This window comes from Lithobates pipiens, unplaced genomic scaffold, assembly GCF_037356315.1.
Source record: "Lithobates pipiens isolate NorthernLeopardFrog02 unplaced genomic scaffold, aLitPip1_a1.2 Scaffold_19, whole genome shotgun sequence".
NCBI classification, from domain to species: Eukaryota; Metazoa; Chordata; class Amphibia; order Anura; family Ranidae; genus Lithobates; species Lithobates pipiens.
Window position 1 is genome coordinate 81,090,577 of NW_027507764.1, and position 27,981 is coordinate 81,118,557.

Sequence of the window (27,981 nt, forward strand, 5' to 3'; positions counted from 1 at the left end):
GCACAGAAAGTGATAGGAAATACATAAATTAACAGTTGTCACCAAATAAAGGGGAAACAGTCTTCTGGGGACACCTGCACTGGTGACAATTGTCTAAAATGGGACTCTCCTTCATATAGGATTGGTAGGATAGAGGGGTTCCCAAAATGTAAACCAGCTGATCAGTGATTAAAAAAAAAATTCCAGGCTAGGTATATTATTATAAAGTTTGGACCAATGTAACTATGTATACCTGGCTGAGGCGCCTGGAAGCTGGCAATCACTGAAGTAGAAAACACTACTCCAGTGATCTCCACTTGCTTTCGGTCCTTTTCTGAGTGGCCGGTCTTATGCAATGTGAACATAGGAATGCTTTCAAAGATATATATTTTAATTGTTTATTTTTTATCAATTTACAAAATGCAAAGTGAGCAAACAGAAGAAAATCAAAATCAAATAATATTTGGTGTGGTTACCCTTCAGCTTCAAACCAGCATCAATTCCTACACTTGCACAAAACCAGGAATTTCATTGGATTAGAGTCAGATGTATGAATAAACAATTATACCAAGCAGGTGCTAATGATCAGCAATTTCATATGTAGGTTGAAACACAGTCATTAACTGAAACAGAAACAGCTTAAACCTGGTGAGGTCAGTTGGCTGAATGTATACGGGAAATAGCTCCACTTATGGACTTGGAATATTTCCTAGCAGTAGAACATGATAGCTTAGATAAACATGTTGAGACCTGGGCCACATTTCGTAACACACAAGAGTTTAGAGCCCTCCTTTCCTCTTAAGGTGGTCTTCAAGGCAGGGTGACGAGTATTCACTAATTGTTTTTCTTTGTTATATCTTTGACTAGGTCCTTGACTTTAAGCTTAGCTAAGTCCTTTTGTTTTATTTCTATTCATTATGAGACTTTGAGATCTGTGAAGCTATCATGGAGTGCTTGGGTTTTATATTATTTTTAAAGATACACTTAGGCATAAGATTACTATTTTGTCTATGATATGTTTTTGGATCACGTCAAAACCTTTATAAGTAACTGTGAAGTTTTTTTTGTATCTGTTTGAACTCGCTTCAATTTAAAAATAAAATAAGATTGAACCAAAACTGGTGAGGAACAGTCAAATGCTGCTACTAAGGTGAGGCTGTGGAAGACAGTTTATGGTCACAGGTCATACACTATGGCAAGACTAAGCACAACAATAAGTCACAAGGTAGTTATACTGCATCAGCAATGTCTCCCAGGCAAACATTTCAAAGCAGACTGGGGTTTCAAGACGTGCCGTTCAAGCTCTTTTGAAGCACAAAGAAACGGACAACGTTGAGGACCATAGACGCAGCAGATGAAAGACACATGATGCTTTCTTCCCTTCGACATCGGAAGATGTCCAGCAGTGCCATCAGCACAGAATTGGCAGAAACCCATGAGACCCAGGTACCCCCTTCTACTGTCCGGAGGAGACTGGCCAGAAGTGGTTTTCATGGAAGAATTGTGGGCAAAAAGCCATACCTCCAACATGGAAACAAGGCTAAGCGACTCAACTGTGCACGAAAACATAGGATCTGGGGTGCTGAAAAATGACTGCTCTAGACTGATGAGTAAAAATATGAAACATCTGATTGTACCTGCAGGTGGTTTGTTCTCTGAAGGGCTGGAAAGCGTTACAATAATGAGTGTCTGCAGGAAACAGTGAAGCATGGAGGAGGTTCTTTTCAAGTTTGGAGCTGCATTTCTGCAAATGAACTTGGAGATTTGGTCAGGGTCAATGATGTCCTCAATGCTGCCAAATACAGCCAAATACTTAGGCCGCGTACACACGCGCGGACTGTTTGCCCAACCTTGTTCGTCAAACAGTTTCGGCAAACAGTCCGCTCAAAATTTGCATGAGCGGACTTGCCCACACACGAGCGGACTGTTTCAACGAACTGTTTGCCAAACAGTCCGCTCAACTTTTGAAATGAACGGACTCGCCCACGTAAGGCGGAGGCAAATCCGCCCATTTCGAGCGCGTGTACAGGTAGGCGGGGCCCGCGAAGGAGACGTCGCGGGCTCCGCCGCCTGGAATGGGCTTAAAGGGGAACCCCAACGCCGAAAAAAATCTGCGTGGGGGTTCCCCCAAAGTCCACACCAGACCCTTGTCCGAGCACGCTACCCGGCCGGCCAGGAAAGGGGGGCGAGCGAGCGCGCCCCCCCTCCTGAGCCGTACCAGGCCGCGTGCCCTCAACATGGGGGGTGCCTTGGGGAAGGGGGGGCCGCGCGGCCCCCCCACCCCAAAGCACCTTGTCCCCATGTTGATGAGGACAAGGGCCTCTTCCCGACAACCCTGGCCGTTGGTTGTCGGGGTCTGCGGGCGGGGGGCTTATCGGAATCCGGGAGCCCCCTTTAAGAAGGGGGCCCCCGGATACCGGCCCCCCACCCTATGTGAATGAGTATGGGGTACAATGTACCCCTACCCATTCACCTGTGAAATAAAGTACAAAAAAAAACACAACACAGGGGAAAAAATATTTTATTGCACAGCTCCGGGGGTCTTCCGTCTTCGGGGGTCTTCTCGCCGGACTCCTCCGCTATGTGTGTGTAGCTCTTTTACTAGCGGAGGAGTCCGGCTTTCTTCCTCCCCGCCGCCGGCCTCTTCTCCCGACTTCGGGGGTCTTGTCCCCCTCTTCGGTTCTTCTGCCGGGCCACCGCGCCTTCTTGTAGCTCTTTTACAGGCGGTGGCCCGGTCTTCTGTCGCCGCTGTCGTCGCCGCCGCCGCCACCTTCCGTTCTTGTTCTTCTTCTTGTTCTTCTTCTTCTTCTCCTGGAGATGTTGACTCGACGAGCTCTCCGGCCGGAATGCCAGAGCCGCGCTGTGCGGTCACTTATATAGTGACAATGGGGCGGTGTCACATGGTATATGTCACATGGGTTGGTCACATGGGTTGATGTCACATGGGGACTATGACATCGTAAGGGGGCGGGGTCACCATGTGACCAACCCATGTGACATATACCATGTGACACCGCCCCATTGTCACTATATAAGTGACCGCACAGCGCGGCTCTGGCATTCCGGCCGGAGAGCTCGTCGAGTCAACATCTCCAGGAGAAGAAGAACAAGAAGAAGAACAAGAACGGAAGGCGGCGGCGGCGGCGGCGGCGACGACAGCGGCGACAGAAGACCGGGCCACCGCCTGTAAAAGAGCTACAAGAAGGCGCGGTGGCCCGGCAGAAGAACCGAAGGCGGCGACAGAAGAACGGAAGGCAGCGGCGACAGAAGACCGGGCCACCGCCTGTAAAAGAGCTACAAGAAGGCGCGGTGGCCCGGCAGAAGAACCGAAGAGGGGGACAAGACCCCCGAAGTCGGGAGAAGAGGCCGGCGGCGGGGAGGAAGAAAGCCGGACTCCTCCGCTAGTAAAAGAGCTACACACACATAGCGGAGGAGTCCGGCGAGAAGACCCCCGAAGACGGAAGACCCCCGGAGCTGTGCAATAAAATATTTTTTCCCCTGTGTTGTGTTTTTTTTTGTACTTTATTTCACAGGTGAATGGGTAGGGGTACATTGTACCCCATACTCATTCACATAGGGTGGGGGGCCGGTATCCGGGGGCCCCCTTCTTAAAGGGGGCTCCCGGATTCCGATAAGCCCCCCGCCCGCAGACCCCGACAACCAACGGCCAGGGTTGTCGGGAAGAGGCCCTTGTCCTCATCAACATGGGACAAGGTGCTTTGGGGTGGGGGGGCCGCGCGGGCCCCCCTTCCCCAAGGCACCCCCCCATGTTGAGGACACGTGGCCTGGTACGGCTCAGGAGGGGGGGCGCGCTCGCTCGCCCCCCTTTCCTGGCCGGCCGGGTAGCGTGCTCGAACAAGGGTCTGGTGTGGACTTTGGGGGAACCCCCACGCCGATTTTTTTCGGCGTTGGGGTTCCCCTTTAAGCCCATTCCAGGCGGCGGAGCCCGCGACGTCTCCTTCGCGGGCCCCGCCTACCTGTACACGCGCTCGAAATGGGCGGACTTTCCGAGCGGGAACAGCCCGCTCATTTCGAAAGTACAGCGGACAGGCCCACACACGGGCGGACTGTTCGCTCAAACACAGTTTCAGCGGACAGTTTTTCGGAATTTCCGAAAGACTTTGTCCGTCCAACTGTCCGCTGAAACTGTCCGCTGAAAGCCCACACACGAGCGGACTGTCCGCCCAAACACTGTTCAGCGGACAAGGTTGGGCGAACAGTCCGCCCGTGTGTACGCGGCCTTATACATCATGCCATATCATCAGCAAGGCCTGTGATTGGCCCCACATTTATTCTGCAGCAGGACAACGACCCCCAAACATATAGCCAATGTCATAAAGAACTATCTTCAGTGTAAAGAACAAGGAGTCCTGGAATTAATGGTTTTGGTCCCCACTGAGCAGCCTATATCCACAGAAGATTGGTGGTTAGTTCTCCAAGATGTTTGGAACAACTTACCTGCTGAGTTCCTTCAAAAATTGTGTGCAAGTGTACCTAGAAAAATGTATGCTGTGTTTAAGGCACAGGGTGGTCACACCAAATATTTGTCATGGGTTTCTCTTCTGTTCATTTACCTTTCATTTTGTCTATTGATAAAAAATAAACTCTTCTATTTCTGAAAGTATTCTTAATTTACCCCAATTTTTCATACCTGACTAAACCTTTTATACATTAGTATATACATTTTGATTTACAAACACACAATCTAATAGATTGAGTGATATACTTGATATTATCCAGATTACAAAATAGACTTATAAGACCCCCACCAAGTGTCCATAACCAACAGACTGGTGCAGTGGAGTGCAGCTTTGGAAAAAAACAACTAAAGCAACACTAAAGAAAAAACAACATCCAAACATAAAATATGGATCAAAAACATAAGGCACTAAAATAACCATAACTCTGAATTTCTAATTCATATTCATAATGGTCCTAATTGCAGTGATTGCAACACAGCTCTTAAAAAAACTTATTGCTTGTTTCTTTGGCAGCAATAGAATTTAAGTATTAGCAAGGATTCAACATGCCAACAGTCTTCTCATTATCTCATTATTGAGCGAAATAAGATTCCATAGAACCCTTTATGCTTGCTAGTATGCCCTCACCAGTGGGTTTCATAGAAAGGCCCTATTGTAGTGGTGAAGTGTCGTTTTTCATGAATTTCTAAACCTGACAATGCTGAAGGCAGAGCCTAGTAGAATCAAATAGTTGCCATGACTTGGCACGGAGTTTGACAAGTGGCATGGAAGTGACTCTTTACATATCTAAAGACGGTGGGATTTGGTGACAACGACAGCGATGTCATATTCTTATGCCGAACATGCATGAATGTTGGGACCAAGCTGTGTTTTATTTTGTGATAAACAAGGCAGCCTGCTTGTGTAACAAAAGCAGTTTTATTGATGCTGCGAGGAAAAGCGAGCCGCAGACTGCTCAGATAATGGAGCAGTAGGATGAGAAGCCGTGCTATCAATAGACACATTGCTTTCTTGGTGTGAAGAGTTATGAATTATTACTCTGAGCTCACTTGTTTGAACTAAGACAAACTGACTGCAAAAAACAAGGGTCTCTTGTTCATGTAAGACCCTAAACAAACAGCAGTCAAAACTGGGTGCCCCTTCTTGTTTCCAGCCCTCGATGACTGTTCTAGAACTCTGAGGGCAGATTACTTAAATCAGGATGGCTGGCAACTCGGATGCTCTTGAATAAAAGTAATTTTTTATTTAAATGGGTACACGGGTACAGAGGGATAGGCTATACACTGATGCGTTTCGGTTACAAAGCTTTCATCAAAGCAATTTTTTTCTCAGAAAAAGATTGCACTGACTATTAGATTAAACAGGTATGAGCATGGCCTACAGCATCTAGGTACCTTGATGTTTCAATTTTCAGTCTTCTGGGTGGACCACCCCAAAGAGTAATGCTTGCTTGCATGAGCTCTTAAATGAAACAATGCTTTGTCAATGCGTGGCAATACAACAGATTCACTTCAATGCCACCAAAAATAATAGTAAAAGTTGCCTTGCCTTTAAATCCCTGCTTCTCTATTCACCTATGACGCAAAAAAAGCTTTGTGTAAGCTGTGGTAAATCATTTAGGATACCCATGGAATACCCAGTACTTCCAGGGACAAGTAAACAGGTTGAAGTGAAACACATACAGAGTATACAGCACACTAGTATGGACAGTAAAGATTACACATCTTACCAGAGTGGCAGCGGTAGATTTTTCACTCTCCAGTTCCATTTGTAGTTGCTCCTGAGCACTAGATAACTGTAATAAAGAAAGCACTATTATATTTCCCATTACCACTAGAAATAGTAGATAGAAATACTGCAAAAGTGTTTGATGCAGACGTGCTTAGAACCAATGGTTCCTTATGGGCTAGTGCTTGGGTTAGAAATAGCTGCAATAAGCCTTAAATTACACAAACTGTCATCTTTTTTTTTTTCCCTTCTCCCTACCACTGGGCATTGGTGGCTAAATTGGGCCATGCTTTGCTATGCTTTTTTTTTTTTTACCTTCCTTCTGGATCTACTGTTGGTTTTAATTTTTTAAGATGAATTTGATGACTGTGGGTTTTTTGCAACCTAACTATGTAATCCCTTACTTACTTTTACACACCACTGTGCCATTTGTCTGCCGGAGCCCCATGAAATACCCAGTACTTTCATGTATGGGTGATCCTCTCCTCTGCCTCCCATAATACTGTTCTTAGCATCTAAGGCTTGATTCACACCTATGCATTTTTAGTGCTTTTTGCATTTTGCTCTACAGAAGATGTTCCATAGGAAACCATGCCAAAGCGATTTGCAGGCGCTTCGGCAGCAGTGCCCATTGATTTCAATGGCAGAGGCGGTTTAGGGGCAGTGCAGGAGCGGTGTATACACCGCTCCTGCACCGCCCCAAAAGATGCTGCTTGCAGGAATATTTTTTCGGTCCTGCAAGTGCACAGCCTTCAGAAGTGCTTTACAAATCTTTAAAAAGATAAAATGATAAAAACAAATTCAAAACTAGCTTTTGCTGCAATATTCAGCTTCAGTTCAGTGATTTCACCAACAGTACTTTTTATGCTGCTATATGTCCTTATTCTGAGACCATCGTTATTAACCCATCACTCCCTCTAAGCTCAGGACATCCTGCGCATTGAAAGGAAAAGCATCACAGTGCTGAGCTCATTCCTCTGTCACTCTACTCCAGGGGTAAGCAACCTTAGCACTCCAGCTGTGCTGAAACTACAAATCCCATCATGTCTCTACCTTGTGGCTGTAAGAGGTATGCAATGCCTCATGGGACTTGTGGTTCTACAACAGATGGAGTGCCATGGTTGACCCCCTCCACTCTATTCTCTCTCCTATCAGCATGCTTCTTGTCAGCAGATTGACTTATTGGCTTTTTGTACTTCTACTCACACTCCAGCCCTGCTGTACAGACCGCCAAGAGGCTGATACCAGGTGCTTAAATTACATATATTTAAAGAATACATGCAATGATGAATTAATGATTGTAGAACTGCATTAATGTGTTTCTTTTATATATGAGTTCAACCTTAACGCGGAACTTCAGTCATTTTTTTCATCTTTCCATCTATTAAATCTTATGCCCTTGTTGTTTTAACCACTTAAGGACCGCCTCATGCCGATGTACGTCGGCAGAATGGCACAGCTAGGCACAAGCACGTACCTGTACGTTGCTCTTTAAGTGCCCAGCCGGCGGCACGCTCCTGACCCGGTCCTGAGCTCCGTGACCGAGGCCGCGGGACCAGCGGACTCGATCGCCGCTGGTGTCCCGCGATCGGGTCATAGAGCTGAAGAACGAGAAGAGGTCTGTGTAAACAAACCTCTCCCGTGCTTCCTACTGTGGCTGTCACCAATCGTCTGTTAGGGAAAGACGATCAGTGACGTCACATGCCAGGCCACGCCCCCCTACAATAAAAAAACCTTATAGTGTCATACATAACCCCTACACTGCCCCCTAGGGGTTAACTCCTTCACTGCCAGTGTCATTTACACAGCAATCAGTGCATTTAAATAGCACTGATTGCTGTATTGCTGTATAGATGACATTGGTCCCAAAAATGTGTCAAAAATGTCCGATGTGTCCGCCATAATGTCGCAGTCACAATAAAAATCACTGGTACTAGTAAAAAATATATATTAATAAAAATGCTATAAAACTATCCCCTATTTTGTAAACTCTATAACTTTTGCGCAAACCAATCAATAATCGCTAATTGCGTTTTTTTTTTTTACCAAAAATATGTAGAAGAATACGTATCGGCCTAAACTGAGGAAAAAAAACGTTTTTTTATATATATTTTTTGGGGATTTTTATTATAGCAAAAAGTAAAAAATATAGAATTTTTTTCAAAATTGTCGCTCTATTTTTGTTTATAGGGCAAAAAATAAAAACCGCAGAGGTGATCAAATACCACCAAAAGAAAGCTCTATTTGTGGGAAAAAAAGGATGCCAATTTTGTTTGGGAGCCACGTCGCACGACTGCGCAATTGTCAGTTAAAGAGGCGCAGTGCCGAATCGCAAAAAGGGGATTGGTCCTTTGACTGCAAATTGGTCCGGGGCTTAAGTGGTTAACTTTGGATAGTAAAACTTTTTTTTCTTGCCAGTAAATACCTTATACAGCCCACTTCCTGTTTCTTGTCTGGTAAAAGGCCTAGGCTTATGACATCATGCACAGCTCTCTCTCTCACTCTTGTGAGAGTTTGCCAGCAAGGGAGGGGGGATGAGTCATAAGAAGGCCAATGAGAGCTGCAGGTGTGCCTCTGTGTGTCTGTGTAAATCCAGGAAGTGAACAGGCAGCAGCTTCAGCTGCCTACAGTTAAAATGGCTGCAGCCAGACTCAGTGAAGGAAGATTTATGCAGCATATTTGGCAAGTACAGAATCACAGTATATATAAAATAATATGCAAAGTGATTGGAGGGAAGCTTCAGAATGTCAAAGATGTTTTTATTACAAATTATGTGAGGAGATTACAGTTCCTCTTTAATCTAAAATTCACTTCACAGCTGCAAATCCAAAACTCTTGGAAATGCTTTATTTTAAGACCTTATGCACACAGGATATTTTTCAAATTCTCCTAGAAGCCTTTCCTCCAGTTTTGGCAGAAAAAAAAAGCCTGACGCTCGTTAAAGTGGGGTGCCCCCTAAAAAAAAAAAATTTAAAGTTAGCAGCTACAAATACTGCAGCTGCTGACTTTTAATAATCGGACACTTACCTGTCCCAGGGTCCAGCGATGTGGGGGAACGAAGCCCCCCCTCGTTCCCCACTCCGCTCGCGGCATCATCATTCTTACTGTGGGCACCCAGCTGCGGCTTCACAGCCGGCACCCGGGCACCCACTGCACAGATGACTGTGCGGCGTGAGGGGAAGTGATGTCACCAGCCCAGGCAATGAAGAATGCAGACTACGAGGGACCCCCTAGCAACAGGCATTTAGAGGTGAGTAAAAAAAAAAATTTTCCCAATTATTATTTATTTATTTTTTTTAAGAATTTTTAACTATTTTTTCTTTTTTGGTGGCAACACCACTTTAAGCATTTACAAGCTTTTAGGCACCTTTAAGGTGTCAAGAGCTTTGGTGTTAAATAATTTAATTGACCAGAATAATAATTTATGAATTAAGCCATGAATTAACGCTCAAGCGCTAAACGCGCCTAGCGTTTAGATGTGTTTAGACGCGTTAAGCAACATCAAGCATTTTTGCTGCCAAAACTCTGCTGCTCCTGGACACGCTGGCAGTGGTTTTTTTCCTGCCTATAAAAGCCTCGCCGCTAAATGCTGCTAAAAGCCTATATATGCATGGGCACATAGGATAACATGCAGGCGAGTTTAGAGGCAGGAAAAAAAAAAAACGCCCGATGCCCTTAGAAGCAGCTGCAAAAATGTCCAGTGTGCATGAGGCCTTAAACTATTTTAACAAATTCTAGATTTTTACAGAGTGGTAACATCAGAATTACACTTAAAAAAAAAAAACTTCCTCTGTTTTTTTTTTATTGTTTTATTTACTCCTCGTTTAGAACTTCATTAGAACCATTTCCAACTTTTAAAAGCCACTTCAATGCAAAGGACTTTTGATCATTCTATAGATAACTTCCAACAGGCATGTCAACTGACCAAAATCCCCTCCCCACCCAAATGTAAAAAATAAAATCATATTGAGGGGCTCATTCAGAAAGGTACTCGCATAAATGAGTGGTTTATTCAAGTGGCTGGAGGCACCTGTTACTAGGGGGTGCAGGGTGAAATATCAGAGATCATATCAGGGACCTTCATGATGCCGTTTGTTCACTAAGGTTCTCTAACAAACCTCTGAGGTGTTCGCAGAACAGCTTTATAATGAGATTAAATTACACACAGGCGGACTCTACTTACTAATTAGGCGACTTCTGAAGGCAATTGGTTCCACTAGATTTTATTTTGGGGGTATCAGAGTAAATGGGGCTGAATACAAAAAATGGGGCTGAATACAAATGCACGCCACACTTTTCAGATATTTATTTGTAAAAAAAAATTGAAAACCATTTATCATTTTCCTTCCACTTCACAATTATGTGCCACTTTGTGTTGGTCTATCACATAAAATCCTCATAAAATACATTACATTGTTGGTTTTATCATGACAAAATGTGGAAAATTTCAAGGGGTATGAAAACTTTTTCAAGGCACTGTATGAGTTTTAAAATAATTTTTTTTAAGAAAAAGTGTTTTAGACTTTTAAAATCTGAAACCTTTATTGTTCTGGCGCTTTCTGTTATAGGGTGACAACACCCCTTCCCTGCGCTCCTACATTGTCGACCTGTAATGCTCTCTCCAATGGAGACTACAAGCATCACATATCAAAGGTGACACACATTTCACAGACATGGTCCACTGTTGTCACCACCAGGAAACTGGTCCAGTAACTTCATCACTGGGTCTCTGTGCTTCTCTATCCAATGCAGGTAGGTTATCGCTGGTGGGTGTGGTAATAAGAGTGCTGTAAATAGCATCCTGAAAACATAACACTCTGCCTCAGTACTCTTCTAAAGAGGGTCCTTTAGAGGAGAACTGAGGCAGAGGGGGAGATTTACTAAAACTTGAGCGTGCAAAATTGGATGCAGCTCTGCATAGAAACCAATCAGCTTCCAGGTTTTATTGTCAAAGCTTAATTGAACAAGCTGAAGTTAGAAGCTGATTGGCTACCATGCAGAGCTGCCCCAGATTCCGAATGCTCCAGTTTTAGTAAATCTCCCCCAGAGTGTTATGATAGTTTTCAGGACGTTATGTACAGCACCCTTATGGCCCCTCCCACCAGTAATAACCGGCAAACAGTGGGCTGGCTCTTGGGAGGAGTTATGCAAATATCAAAATTACTTGATGGGTGTGTGTCCTTCTGGAAGAGAGGGCATTGCAAAGCAGATTGCATTTGCAAGCAGACTGCCCTAGGTAATGCTTACATGTGATGCTGAGCTTTCATGGTTGAAATAACAGAAATGCAATGAATGAAAAGGGGCAGGCCAGGGACTATCAGCCTTTAAAGGAGGTCTAGATCAGTGATATGCAATTAGCAGACCTCCAGCTGTTGCAGAACTACAAGTCCCATCATGCTTCTGCCTCTGGGTGTCATGCTTGTGGCTGTCAGAGTCTTGCAGTTCTGCAACAGCTGGAGGTCTGTTAATTGCATATCCCTGGTCTAGATGATGCTCTGCAGAGAATGAGGCAGGCTCTATCTAACTAGCTGCAGCTTGTAATGCACACTGTGAAAAGCTCACAGTGTGTAGTAAAAATCAGAGTTAACAATTTCAGTACAGGAGAATCTGTACAACTGTGCAGGACTGAAGGGAAGGCTGGAGGTCAGGTTTAAAAAAAACTGCAATTGTTTATGACACGCAGTACTTTAGGCTAGTAAATGTTACTTAATTTGCATTTAGGTGTACTTGATTTTTTTTTTAGCTTTGAAATATCAGTTTAGGGTGGACTGAACCTTTCCGTAAAATAAATAAATTCATAAATACATAAAATATACTGCATGGCTTTATCTTTTAATGTAATATAGACCTCCTTTTTCTCGTGCTTAGCAAAATCTTTCAAACTAGCTTGCCTAAAAGTGGTGCCCTAAGTAATTTGTTTGTGTTTTTGTACTTTGTAGTGAATTGCCGCTTCCCACTGAACTTTGTGTTATGTGATTAAGCAGCCTACCCTTTTTGCTAAATGATAGCACATTGCTAATAATGTAATAATTTAATTTAATGAGCTATTGCCCTGCTATGGTCGATGACATAATACCGTTGTAGTTAGCCCTGTTTTCTATGCACTGCACTTTGATAGGCCACTTGTCAACTTTTCATCTCCTTCAAATAAGCCATCAATCTGAGCATACAAAATGGTTTTGTTCGCTGGTTCTTTTTTTTTTTTTTTGGCCTGTTTTGTAACAGATTGAGATAATGCTACAGGCTGGCTATTAACATACTTAAAAAAGCCATCACTTAATGTCAAAAGTCACACCTTTTCAATAGTCCTTTGGTCCTCTTCCATTCTCACTTTCATGGCGCCCACATCCTGATCTGGAACAAAAGAACAAAATAGCAGAGCGTGAAATCTCATTCCTGTGGCTGAGCATTGAAAGCTTGCTGCGGAGGTCGGCACAGAAGACCCGGTCAGTTCTCTGTGGCCAAGTGTCCTGGCATCACTCTGACCCTCAAAGCCGCCCTTGACATTCGAGGTCTTTTTCCTGCTGTTCGGCCGGCTGCTTGCAGGGAAATTAAGCAGTAAGTTCAAGAGCCAAGTGTGGCTCCGAGGACCTCCTGCTTTTCATCAATACCAATACTGGACATCCTCGCTGTTAGTCACAGCAAATTCGAAGAGCTTTAGCAGGTGGTTCTCCTGAGCTGAATAGCTCTGGCATGAAAAGATAAGAAGTCCCATTAAGTAATATGACAAACATGTGGGCAGAATATGGTTCTTGTCCCATTTCACAGATTAATGATCTCATCGAACAAGAGTCAGTAACATAAATCCTAATAGTTTTTATGAAGGTAGCATTGATACAGTAACAGCATCTTTGTGTTGTTAAAACTTGGACCTGTAGGTGGTCGGGCCACACTAATGATCACAGCATGCATAACATTTTTTTAAAGCATTTATACTGGCCACACAAGGATCATTAGTCTTCAGAATATGAACACTGGTAGAATAATGGGATGCTAACATATCCATGGCTGAGGCATTTTATGAGTCTCCTTTTACCATTTTGACAACCTAAAATGGAAAAATGTGATTGGATGTCATATGTTACTTTGCTCTGCTAATTCTTTGTTCAAATTTCACATGTTTGTAGAGAAAGGCCGCGTACACACGGGCGGACTGTCTGCCCAACTAAGTCCGTCAGACAATCCGACAGACAGTCCGTCCTACTTTCGAATGAACGGACTTGACCACACACGATGAACAGACAGTCCGCTGAAAGCTTGCGCGATGACGTGTACAGCACGTACGACGGGACTAGAAATACGACGTCCAATACACTGCAATGCAACCTTTCGCCGTGTAAATCCTTTCTGAGCATGCGCCATACTTAGTCCGTCGAACTAGCCTACTCACGAGCGGACTGTCCGCTGAAACCAAGTTTGGACGGACAATATTACGGAAATTCCGAAAGACTTAGTCCGCCAGACTGTCCGCTGAAAAGTCCGCTGAAGCCCACACACGAGCGGATTGTCCGCTGAAACACGTTTCAGCGGACCAAGTCCGTCAGACAGTCCGCCCGTGTGTACGCGGCCTTACTCTTCCTCTATAGTAACTCCTCTTCTTTTTCATTGCAGTTAAATAATGGATTTGAAGCAGACGTGACATGCCATCATTGAGTTCTTGATGAAGGATTAGTGCAGGCTGTCCAACGTCCGCAGAAGGCTACAAAATGTTTACAGAGAGGACACTATTGACAAGAGCAATGTCTTGTCACTGGTCACTCTCGTCAATGGTATCATCTCCGTAAACATTCTGTAGCCTTCTGTGGATATCGGGCAGCCTACACCCCTCCTTTGTCAAGAACTCAATGACATGTTGCTTCCCCTTGGAATTTACCTGCAATGAAAAAGAAGAGTTACTATAGAGGTTGCTCTACGTATGTTTTCGTATGTTGCTCTACCAACATACGAAATTTAAACTACCAATGTGGTTAAGTTAAAATCTCATCTCATAAGTATATTGGAGACCACTGATATAGTAGTCAAAGTATTAGGGGGTAAAGAAATCTTTCACATCAGTTTTTGCCCCCAGATGAACATCTTATGTTCCTACCACACTCACGCATCGGGGCTAATATGATTATATCCTGTTTATACTACCAGTATGTTTTTGGAACTAAACCAGAACATACAAACTTGCAGGAATTCAACCAAATATCCCACCACTGGAAGGCAAGAGTAGTCCCGATAATCTTTATAATGCCCAGATCTTAAGCATGCCTATATACATGGCAGGTATCAGTAACATTTATTTAAAAGAACAATTGCTAAAGTGTCTTTAAGGACAGGCTAGGCCCAGTGGTATCTGCTCCCTCTCCATCACTGAATTAAATAAGATCTATACTCCAAACTCAAAACAGCTTTAACGCTATATAATCTAGCAAACTTGATAAAAGAAATGTTTATAAAAATGCTAAGAAGCCTATCTCATCATTGAATAACCAGAATCTAAATTCTTGTGGTAGCTGGTCATGTGACCACTGCCGAGTCCTTGGTTATTTGGTGTCCGCTGATCGAGAAGATTATGGACTTCGACCCCGTAAGGAGACGGAGCTGCTGATTGGCTGGCCCGGCCTAAACGCCAGTATACCAAGATTTGGCCAAGGCAATGTGACCATCAAAGGTGGGAGCTGAAATCTCACTTACCCCAGCAACAGGCAGATTATTCAACAGTATATATATATATATACACACACACACACACCCCAAGCTTATTAAATCTAAATGAACACTGCAATACATTTGAGTATTAGTAGTCTAACAAATATTTTTTGGTGATATGTATATACTAATAGAATATTTAAAAACAATCGTTAGGCAGGATTCACATATTTGAATTGTGTTATTGCAGGTATGTAAAGTAGAACTTCACTCTCTCAATCAACATTGATTATTTGTAATCCTTATGCTGCTAGCGCTAGTAAATAGATATGATATATTTTCCTATTTACTTGTTTTAAACTTATTCTTTAGTTACTTCCCAGTTTCCATGCCTAGGCAAATGATGTAATAATATATCCCAGGAGTCTTCAGAAGGGAAGGAGGGGTTTGCTGAGCTAAGCACACCCCTCCTGTCTGTGTGAATGAGCTAAGGGCAGATGGACTCCATCAAGTAAAGGCTACATGAATCATCTGCCCTTACTCAAGATGGCCACAGCCAGAAATATTAGGGAGTGTTTTTCAAAGTGATTTCTCAGCAAAATAAAGCATGGAGACATAGATGGATGGCTGAGTTTGATTTGAATAACAATGAACTAAATGGTGTTTTTGGTTTGTGGTGTTCAGATGCAGTGTAGTTCCCTTTAATGGCATTATGTCTTGCGCTATCATGCATTGCAGTTCCTTTTGAATGACCTGCCAACACACCACATTTGACCTTTTAATGCACATGTCATCTAATTTTTTTTCAAGTGCATAATGCGCATATGTGCACTGTGTTGGGTTGGGTTGGGCATGTGGTTTGGGTGCTACTGAAAAGGAAGTACATTACCGCAATACAAAGTATTGGATTTGGCCTTAGACATTGGAAAGCTCTCCATATATCCATCCATTAGCTAATGTTCATGATTAGCATCAGCTGAAAAATAGACAAATTTACAGCCATTTTCAGTGTAACAGGAGCCTCAGAGCTCAAGACTTTTGCACAGTTTGTACCTAATGTGTGAATTTGTTTCTCTCTCTCCTTCAGGGCCAGTTCCAGCTGGAGGACCTTGTCCTGCAGAGCATCCATCTCTCCTCTCATCTCCTTATTTTCTTCCAGCAGCCGCTCTTTCTCTGGGTCATCTTCTGATTGGTAAACGATCTGCAATATTACAGACTCTTTTTATCTTAAAAACGCACAGAACAAAAGGGCTTTCTAGCATGCTGCTGAGCTGTAATAATTATCCAAGATGCTCGTCATATTGTTTTCTGCATACTGCTGCATATTTAAAATATGAATGGGAAAAGAGGACCAAGGCCGAGGGGGAGGGAAAAAAAAAGGGGGTTCTTGAAAGCCTCGAGTACATTACATTCAAAGACTATAAACACATGGGGGCATTTTTTATTGACAGGGATAATGCCTATCATACTGTTTTGCATGGCCTCATCATTCAGGTCAATTTATTATGGAGGCCGAGTCCAGGACGGCAGCTGGGCCTAGCACACCCACACTTCTCCTATGAGCTTTTTTTTTTTTATTTAGAAAAATATAGGCCGTAACTAGGGTAAAGCTGGGAGTTTTGTGGTACGGACAGTGCTGGGGGGTTGTGAAGTGCTCTTGTTGGGAGGGGGGCTTGTTGTCTTTGTACTGTTCCTCTGTGACAGCGCAGCTAGTGTCACAAGGAGCACATCACATGTCAAAGCACTGAAGTTTTCAGCCTGGAAGCCGCATGGAGTCCATCAGGCCCACTGATAGCAGCACAGTTGGCTCTCTCCTTGGTGCTGCTGCATCCACCCGCAGGTCATTCATATTCTGAACATTAACGTGGCTTTGCATGCTTGTCACACAGAGGGCCGTGCAGGCGTCTTGTGCTATTGAGCCCTTTCCCTTTAAATCTCGGGGCCAACGGTGATTACCTTGTAAGGCAGCTTCGGGATAACGCCCAACAAAAGCCTTTAAAGTTATCATTTTCGCAAAGCAAGGCCATTTGCATTTTTATTATGCATGCCCCTTTTGTTTAAAGCTTGCCACTTGTATTATGAAAAAGTCTTTTTCGAAGGCAGTGGAGACTCATTGCCACTGATAACATTCATGGGTCTGATTCAAAGGCTTTCAGAGCATTGGATGATGGCTGTCTAGACAAAAACATACACTGTAAATATGCAGCAAATTCACAACTCAAAATACTGCGAAGACTCCCTAAGCAAGCCTGGAATTGTACGCTATGTGATAAGTAAGACGTCAGCAGATCTGTAGCCATCAGGCTTAAAAAATGAGGATAGAGTAAAGTGCAGTAACTGCTGTACACTGATGGAATACTGTTGCTATTGGTTACTGAAATTTGCTTTACTATGAAAGTCTGTATCACTCTATATTATGAAATACATTATATCAATGCAACAGTTATATGTACCTACATACACACACAACAGCCATTTTCCAAAAATATGGGGAAAAGAATGCCCAGGGAAAAGTGGAGCAATTACCAACAGCATTCAATCAAGTTCAATCAGCCAAATGAGGCAGGAAATCGAATTGGTTGCTATGGTAACAGTTTCGGTTTTATGCCAGTCAACACTTTTTTTTACCACCAACATAGATGCCTTCATATTGTTTTTGACATCTGATTACATTTTGTGTCTTATAAATATGTTTATTATACTGATACATAAGAAAACCTGCTCTCCAGTTTCAGAAGACTGCTATCTTATATATATATATATATATTTATATTTATTTTTCATTTTTTTAGGATACATAAGATATTTTAAGAAACTTAAAAAAAAAAAAAAAAACACAGACACTAAAACCAGCAAATAAAAATGGGCATATGCACTATGGAATGACTTTGAATGATGTCTTAATATTCCACCAATTGAGGAGTATAAATGGAAAGACTTTTTAAAACACGGGATAGCTGATGGTGGGTGCCAAATGTTTAAGAAAAATAATGAGTAGCCAAAAAGGTACCATTTAAGCAAAGAACAAAACAAAAACAAAAAATGACACTGTTGCCTCACATCACAAAAACTTGTATGTTTGATCTATTTTTAGGAATATTATGCCGCGTACACACGGGCGGATTGTATGGCGTACTTAGTCCGTCGAAACACATTTCAGCGGACAATCCGCTCGTGTGTGGGCTTCAGCGGACTTTTTCAGCGTGCAGTCCGGAGTACTAAGTATTTCGTTTTTTTCTAAATTCTGTCCGTCGTACTTTGGTTTCAGCGGACAATACGGTCGTCAGTATGCTAGTCGGACGGACTAAGAATGACGCATGCCCAGAAAGGATTTACAGGGCGGAAGGGTGCTTTGCTGTGTCTTGGACTTCCATATCTCTAGTCCCTTCGTACGTGCTGTACACGTCATCGCACAAGCTTTCGACGGACTGTTTGTGCATCCGTGTGTGGTCAAGTCCGTTCAGTGGAAAGTACGAAGGACTGTCCGTCGGATTGTATGACGGACTAAGTACGCCATACAATCCGCTCGTGTGTACGCGGCATTAGTGTTCTCACAATAATTTTTTTTCTTTTTTTTCTTTTAAATCTATCTAATAGAACATTGTTCAGTGTATGAGCAGCCTATAGTTGCAGAACACTTTCCTCTGTTTTCCAAGGGTAACATGGATAATGTACATGAGTATGCGTGTTTTCCAATTTGGATTGCTAGCTCAAAAGCATAGCACAAATTTAATATACTATATTTCACATTTCCTGAGCTAAAAGAGTGTACAAATAATTTAATATATTTTTTAAGTCCTGTGAAGGACGAATGGAAGTTTATTTTAAAATGCCATACAAACAGTATTGATGTGTGGCAGGTAAACATGATCATTCTTGCATCAGTCTAGAGTAGGCAGCATAATGGTTGGTGAATTTTGCTTAGTTGTTATTGGTTACTGTACTTTACTGTACTGTACAAATTGTTCTTTGATTTCATTAATAAGAGCCTTGACATTTGTTGCTTAAAGCCCAGCTCCACCCTTTTTTTATATATACGTATACAGTATCTTGCAAAAGTGAGTACACGCCTCACATTTTATCACTTAGGGGTGTACTCACTTTTGTTGCCAGCGTTTTAGACATTAATGACTGTGTGTTGAGTTTTTTTGAGGGGACAGCAAATTTGCACTGTTATACAAGCTGTACACTCACTACTTTTAGACATTAATGACTGTGTGTTGAGTTTTTTTGAGGGGACAGCAAATTTGCACTGTTATACAAGCTGTACACTCACTACTTTTAGACATTAATGACTGTGTGTTGAGTTTTTTTGAGGGGACAGCAAATTTGCACTGTTATACAAGCTGTACACTCTACTACATTGTAGCAAAGTATAATTTCTTCAGTGTTGTCACATGAAAAGATATAATAAAATATTTACAAAAATTTGAGGGGTGTACTCACTTTTGTGAGATACTGTAAATGAAACATATTGAGGATAAGCCGCACATATGACCCTGAGAAATGTTATGCTTTAAGCTATATGCTGTTGATTTTCAACACATGTGATTGGTTATGGACATCATGTTGTGGCTGTATTAGGAGCCATTTTTGTAACTGGACGTTAGTGATAAGCTTGCGGACTATTCAGCGTGATTTTAAATGTAACAATTTTTGATGTAATAAATTTGTAATATTTTACTACTGTTGTAATTGTAGTATTGGGGCACCGAGAAAACTCGTCTTTTCTGTATTTTACCATATTCTGTAGCCTGGGTTGTAGTGCCCCGGTTCTTCATCTCTATCACAAGGCACAGCATGAATTTATATTTTCTTTATATATACATATATTTTTCTGAAGCCTTGAGGCCAGTCACGGGACAGGCAGAGTCCTCCTATTTTATATCTCCAGCACTCAGAGGGCTGCAATGATGCAGAGAGTATTGCTAAAGTCGTTGCACTGCGATTACGGGGTGGTGTGGAGTGTCTTTCCAAGGGGAGGGTCAGGGGGAATCCTGTACTCACAACCAAAGCAGATCACAGGAAAGACCGGGAGTTCAAGGATGACAGCTAGGCATATAATAAGGTCACATACAAAGTAATGTTTATTACCAATAACTGACTTAAAAACGTAACAATAATGAGCAAAAAACACATAAGATAAAAATTGCTAATTGTGTCCTAACCGGTTTTCTACGCATTTCACAGATTATCCTAAACCGCGTAGATGACCAGCTAGGACACAATCAGCAATGTTTATCTTATGGTGTTTTATGATCATTATTGTGATGTTTTAAGTGAGCTATTCGTAATAAACATTAATTTTTATTTGACATTCTTATATGCCTAGTGGTCATCCTTGAACTCCTGATCTTTTCTGGGATATGTTTTGGTTGTGATCATATTTTGGGATGGTGACACCCTTGGCAAATAATTATAATTTAATTACTAAAATCCCCCACATACTTTACTTTATGCTGAAATCCTGCATTCACAGTAAGTGGGTTAAATTATGCTGGTTCTCCTTTAGCCTGGAAGAGGATGGGCAAAGCTGTGGGCTATTGCCAGAGAGGAGGTAAGTACTGCTTACATTGGTTAATTTTAGCTGCTGAGCTATTTACTGTATTTAAAAAAAATAGACTTAGGCTTTAAATATAATAACAGTGTTGTTCTTTTTTACTTTTCCTAGGCTAATACAAAGTAATGCCACATACACACAGTCGGATTCTCCGACGGGAAATGTTGGATGTGAGCTTGTTGTCGGAAAGTCCAACCGTGTGTATGCTCCATCAAACATTTGCTGTTGGACTTTCTGCCAACAAATGTTTGCTAGCAGGTTCTCAAATTTTCCACCAATAAAACGTTGTTGTCGGAAAGTCTGATCGCATGTACACAAGTCCGTCGCACAAAAGTCCAGGCATGCTCAGAAGCAGAAGCAGCCAGTCTTGTAAACTAGCGTTCGTAATGGAGAATTAACATTTGTGGTGTAGCAAATTAGGAAATCTCCAAATGCAGCGCACAATTCTCTTCTTCTTTAATGGGATAATAATGAAGCTGCTTTGCTGGTGATACTGATGGAGTTATTGCAAACTAATTTTCAAAGGCATTTTTTTCAAGTGCCAAGAATAATAATAATAATAGAGCAAAATAAAAAACGGAAAAAGAAAAAGTGCGAATCAACACTCCCCAAACTTCTACTAGCACAAAATTAGCAGAAGGAGCCCAAAGGGTGGCGCTAAAGAGCTGAAAAACCAAGTAGTACATCTAGTAAGTCACTATGTTCGGAATTGTTGGCCAACATTTGTGTGACCGTGTGTATGCAAGGTAAGTTTGAGCCAACAACCTTCAAACAAAATTCCATGGTTTTGTTGTGGGAAAGTCCGATCGTGTGTACGGGGCATAAAAGTATTCTCCATGCCACCCAATCACATTCTTGCGCTCAATACATTTAAAAGGTACCCATGCACATTCCATTCAAATTGTCTGATCTCAGAGAAGTTTCTCAATGTCAATCAAATTTAAGAAAAACCGTAGCATTTTGTTTAGTAACAATTTGACCAATTTTGTTCTGGTTGAGCTGAACAAAATGAGCTCTCACAGGCTCAAATATTTTTGATTGTCTCCAGCAGGGGTTTTAAGGTGCGTGATATGGAGAAGGATTATTTTCCTTTTGATTTGTCATTTTCAGTTGAACCATAAAGTCAAATGATGATCAATTTTAAAAAACATTATATGTTTTTGTCATTAATTTTTCGATAGAAAATTTAAACAAATAAAAAAAAAAGAAAAAAAAAAAAGGAATGCGTGCATGGCCAATATCACACGGATCATATTGAACATCTTGATCACATCTACATACCATCAAACAAAACATTGACCTGTGTGTGGCTAACATTAGATGAAGATTAGAAAATCAAAAGGTACACAGCTTAACACTAAGCCTAATTTTGTATGCATTGGCTTTTTGAAAGAGTCCCGATCTGTTCAGAGTAAGAAATTTTCAACAGGAGGTTGGAAAAACCTATTTTAATGCAACTGGTAGTACGATGGTGGTTATGCTGTCTTGTTGAGGACAGCAAAGCATCCTTATTCACTTCAGGAAGGAGATACTAGCAAACAAAAACAAAAAAGGCATACAATTACGTAACAAGAGATACTGAAATTGAAACACTGCCCATAGCCAAACAAATATATAGGTAATTTTGTGTATGTTTTAAGATGGTAATTTTTGAGGACAGGTGCGCTTCAAAGGCTTGGCGACACATACGGATTCCAAACAAACACAATGCATGGATATGGTGGGAAAAGAGAACTTGGCTCACAAAAGCATACTGCGTGAATGGGACTAAAGCATAAAGTGTACTTTCCTCAATGGTCGCTACACTCATTTGCATGACTTTATTGAGGAGTAGAAGTGATAGTCCCATGAGGCATCATGAGAACCTATTTTTGATGACAAAATCCCAGCGGGGGCAGAGAATAAGATGCTTCTGGCCCACAACTTTATGGTACCCATATAAAAAAAAAACTAATAGTCATTTATTAGTAAATGATGCTACTGTGGAAAAATCCCCAGTACACAAGACAAACAAACACAAGTCTCTTTAGCCTTGAGGTCTCATGATTAATGCGTCTGAAGGAAAAACTATTTTGTTGTCCCATTCCAACCAATCAGCTTCTTCCCTTCATGCCTCTAGTGCTGTATGAGAGAATGAACCATTCATTAAGTGCACGGCATCCATCCATCAGTTGATTGGGGAGAACATTGAGGTGTATTCTTGGGAAGGAAGGATTGAGAATGCCTAGAAGTCTCATTGCCCATTCAGCTTAATATCTCATCTGCCCATCTATAAACTGCCAACACTAGGTGATTTTTTATAAGATTACACTAAGATTGGACAAAAAAACCACAATCATGGCATTCTAGATACAAAAGGGACCTTCTGACGACGGTAGAAGTTAGGAGATATCAGCCAAAATGATTTTCCAGCTTTTTTGATAATACTCCTCTGCAGATAATTGTTTTCAATAAAAATTATAAGTGCAAACAGTGCAGAACAATTACAAGCTCTTTGACATCTACTACTGTAAATAATGGGGAAAAAACAGAAAGCCTGATATTGTACAGTTTCAGAAAACTAAAAAACATATTTCTATAGTTTGCTCTTTTATCTTATGTCTTAAAATCAAGTGTCTTCTCTGTTTCCGATAAAGACATTTCTAAAAAAATAAATAAAAATATAAATCAATCAAAAAAAAAAATACCTCTACAAATCTGTCACATTCATAGCTAGCCTAAAGTTTGAGGATTCATGATTGATATGTCTGAAGGATAACCTGATCTGCTGTCCTTTTAGCACAGTGTTTCTCAACCTTTTTTCCCATCAAGGCACCCTTTAAAATTATGGACAATCTCGAGGAACCCTCCAAAATTATGGACAGTCTTCAGATGCCCCTTTCTAAAATGTAAAAACTATTCTGATAGTTTTATATAATGCAGCAACATCAATACATGTAGGACATTAAACATTAAAGGTTATTTATTCTTCCAATACAAATACACTTTTGCAAACTGGTACTGACCAGTATTCCAATGTTTCTCTTCTCCCTGTTTTTCTCCATCACTTAGCTAAAGAGACACCAAAGCTAATGGAGAGGGGCAGGGGAGGCTCAAACTAGGATGATATTCAGGCAACTGACATCAGGAGATTGGCAGCTAGAAGGTTGTAAGCCACAGGTTTTTATTGTACACCATTGTGGTGTACAATCAAAACCTGTGGCTTTGTGTAACTATAAGGCAGGTTTCATCCACCCACCAGCTTGTATACAATTTTGGGACAATTTTTAGGCATTTTGCCAAGGCACCCCTGAAGAAACATCAAGGCACCCCAGGATGCCTGGGTACCCTGGTTGAAAAAGGCTGTTCTAACCAATCAGCATCTTCTTTTCACATCACAGTGCTTTGTGAGGGTAGGAAAATATCATCTGTTTTGAGAAACAAGATTATGTGTTCCATTGGTACATGGATCTATATCCTACAGTCTGTTCACATGTTGGTTTGGAAACATTTTACTGCACTGGTATCTGAAGGTTTACATTACAAATATCAGTGCCCTTTACAGTGCGTCAAACATGTAAAAGGGGGTTTTGTAAAATGAACATATATAAAAACCCTTATAGAGGGGATCAAGGCTTTATTTTTAGCAATCCATATCCCTAGTTAATATGCATTACCTTTTACATTTTGGCTCTACAAAGAAAACCCCAGTCCTGATTTGGAGTAACAGCTTTTATGGGCTGTAGTGGTGGCACTTTATTAAATGGCAACAAATCTACTTCTTTCTTTGCCAAGACAGCTTCAAGAACTGACTGGAGGCATTACCCTCCTTTTACATCTGGGCATCTACCTAAGTCCCAGAGGTTCATTGATCACATACATCAGGGATATGCAATTAAGCTGGCCATACATTATAAAATTTTCTTATTCAATTCCTTTTAAATTTACCTTAAAATATGTAGTGCAAGTGCCTGCCCGATTGCATACAAATTTTAAAAATGTTTAGGTTTGACCTCATATTATATCATTTTGGTATGACCAACCTTACGATTTTTGTGCTCTAAAAAGTTAGTATATAACTCACCAGACATAAGGATACATGATGCAGATGATAAGATTACATATTGTGATCAAAATACAAACGAATACGTTTGGCCTATTGGGAAGCATTTTAAAGAACACAGTTATGGCTACCAGACCACCTGCTTAAAGCTAAACACTATGGGGAGAATTCAATGCACAGGGCCACGCTTAGGTCAGCAATCACGGTGGCTGCCTCCCCAAGAAATAAAGCTCCCCTAGAGGAGCTCTAAATATAAAAAGCTGTACAAGAAGTGGGATCAGTGGTGCTACCTATGATATGGGTATATATATTAATTTCCACCGGGCATACCATATATGTATACCCTAGGATTCTCATGCAGCACCCCTACGTATACTCTAAGGAGAGGTGGTAACAAGGCTGTGTGGTGAGCTCTCCAGACAGCTCAGTATCCTCCAACTCTCCCCTGTTAGGAGTGGCTATAGTAATGCTACGTGGATATTAGGTGTATATAAATTCTCCATAGCATTGTGAACTATTTAGGAGAATACATATCAATATCAAATATTCAATGTTACAGAGATTGAAACAATGCACAAACGTGTACGTGATATGATGTATATCAGTGCATATAAACATCCAGCTAAAACAAGAGAACCACAAATCACATCCCAATGAAAATTCAAAATCAAGTGAAGTGATCAAATAATCAAAAAATCTGTCAATAAAAAAAAAAAAAAAAGAAGAAAAGAAACACACATCCCTAACCAGGGCAAACTATATGTGGCTTAAAAATAATATATAATATGGCGAACTTATACGGTGACTTGCGTGCATACGCCCGTGAAAGACATTCAAAATAATAATAATGTCCATGCAAAACATATTAGTGTACAAGAAGAAAAAAGTTATACAAATATATGAATGAAAAATTGTCCATACATACTCTTTATAAATTAGTGTGCAAAATGTCCAAAATATATAAAAAGAGTGACTTTTGTGCTCGTAGAATCTCCAGGTGACTTGAGTGCTCCCCCTTAAGGGCCCCTACTCACCAAATCCTCTCACCCCTACAGGGGTAGTGTGCATATAATTCCACTCCCTCTGGCTGGACCGGCCCGGCTCCTTCAGCTTCAGGCTCCACTCTGCACAGCTCCAAGTGTTTTATAATATACAGGACGTCCCCTTTTTTTCATTAACCAGATGTATCCAGGTCTAATTCTTATAGAAAACAAAGGGTGGCTCCCATAGTGTAGTAATTTAAAAAAATCAGCTTCCATTATTAAAAAATAAAAATAAAACTAAGATCCATAAAAACAATTGCACCAAAGTCCGTCCAGCTAGATGTGACAACAAAATCACTATGCTAGCCAGTAAGCAATGTATCCAAAATATATAAATGAAAAGTCTCCAAGCTGTACATAGCAGACACCCATCCGGGTTAATAAAATCAGTCAGAGAACCCGTTCAGTGAACGAGCGGCGTGCTTTCCACCTGCGTTCCACTCGATTGAGTACCCGGAAGTGACGTAGCGTGTGTGGTTCCGTCATACGCGTTTCGTCATTGACATCTTTAGCGGTGGTGACGAAATGCGTACCACCGCTGAAGACGTCAATGATGAAACGCGCACGATGGAACCACACACACTACGTCACTTCCGGGTACTCGATCGAGTGGAACGCATGCGGCTCGTTCAATGAGCGGGTTCTCTGACTGATATTATTAACCCGGATGGGTGTCTGCTATATACAGCTTGGAGACTTTTCATTTATATATTTTGGATACATTGCTTACTGGCTAGCATAGTGATTTTGTTGTCACATCTAGCTGGATGGACTTTGATGCAATTGTTTTTATGGATCTTATTTTTATTTTTTAATAAATGGAAGCCGATTTTTGAAATTACTACACTATGGGAGCCACCCTTTGTTTTCTATAAGAATTAGACCTGGATACATCTGGTATATGAAAAAAGGGGACGTCCTGTATATTAATAAAACTCTTGGAGCTGTGCAGAGTGGAGCCAGAAGCTGAAGGAGCCGGGCCGGTTCAGCCAGAGGGAGTGGAATTATATGCACACTACCCCTGTAGGGGTGCGAGGATTTGGTGAGTAGGGACCCTTGAGGGGGAGCACTCAAGTCACCTGGACATTCTACGAGCACATATATTTGTATAACTTTTTTCTTCTTGTACACTAATACGTTTTCACGGACATTATTATTACTTTTAGTGTCTTTTATGGGTGTATCCACGCAAGTCACCGTATAAAGTTGTCCATATTATATATTATTTTTAGGTCACATATAGTTTGCCCTGGTTAGGGATGTGTGTTTCTTTTCTTCTTTTTTTTATTGACTAATTGATTTTTTGATTATCTGATCACTTCACTTGATTTTCAATTTTAATTGTGAAGTGATTTGTGGTTCTCTTGTTTTAGTTGGATGTTTATATGCACTGATATACATCATATCACGTACACGTTTGTGCATTGTTTCAACTTCTGTAACATTGAATATTTGATATTGATATGTATTCTCCTAGACAGGTCACACTGCTATGGAGAATTTATATACACCTATATCCACATAGCATTACTATAGCCACTCCTAAAAGGGGAGAGTTGGAGGATACTGAGCTGTCTGGAGGGCTCACCACACAGCCTTGTTACCACCTCTCCTTAGAGTATACATAGGAGTGCTGCATGAGAATCCTAGGGTATACATATATGGCATGCACGGTGGGAAATAATATATATGCCCATATCATAGGTAGCGCCACTGACCCCACTTCTTGTACAGAGAATTCAATAAAGCTCCTGTGCCACTTTTTTTTAATCAATAGTTTTTATTAAAGTTTACATTTTTATCAAGACAAATGACAGAAATTATGACTAAATAACAGATCAGTTACAGTAGTTGGATACATAGATAAGAGTATCCAAACATAATAATAAATATAATATAAAGAAAACCATATTAATTATCTCAATTATAATCGGGATAATAAAGATAACGATCGGAAGGCTATTAATACATCCATTGTGGAGACAATACACAAAAGTAATATCAATATTATCTTCATATATTTATATACTGCCAATTTAAGTAATTCAAAGATGATGAACCTAAATATATTCCCGAACCCCCTATGGGTGCTAAACTGTGTTCAGGACAGTAATAGTAACCTGTCCTTTAATAGATACAAAACAAAGATTAAAATATTAGAGCGGGGTAAGTAATTTTTTAAATCAAGTTATCTAGGAACAAAGAACTCGTGCAATGTTTTGGGGACTAGCCCATTTTAACCATGGCTGCCATATTTTATGAGTATGTTCTTTTTTGTGAGGCCGAAGAGCTAGAATTGATTCATAAATGTAAACTTTGCTGGTGGTAATTGCTCTCATTAATGTGCTGCGCCTACTTAAAAAAACATCTGCACCGGTTTTGGCTCTGATAGTAACTTGTGCGCGAAATGTGTCTCCACTTCTACATTGTGATGAAACACCTGTGCCAAATTCAAATTGAAATACAGACAGTTCATATGTTATGAAAGTGGAGGTAATTAAGACACCTTCT

General features: G+C 41.2%; 1 protein-coding gene across 1 annotated transcript in view; it reads right to left on the bottom strand.

The window, feature by feature from the left end:
* Positions 1–27,981, bottom strand: part of CUNH10orf67 (chromosome unknown C10orf67 homolog) — a 197,882-nt gene that overhangs the window by 116,268 nt on the left and 53,633 nt on the right. The window contains exons 6-8 of the mRNA XM_077490965.1: positions 15,879–16,026; positions 12,484–12,542; positions 6,190–6,255 (exon numbers count right to left, since the gene is read on the bottom strand). Coding sequence (XP_077347091.1) covers positions 6,190–6,255; positions 12,484–12,542; positions 15,879–16,026 — 273 coding nt within the window. The remainder of the gene's footprint in view (positions 1–6,189; positions 6,256–12,483; positions 12,543–15,878; positions 16,027–27,981) is intronic.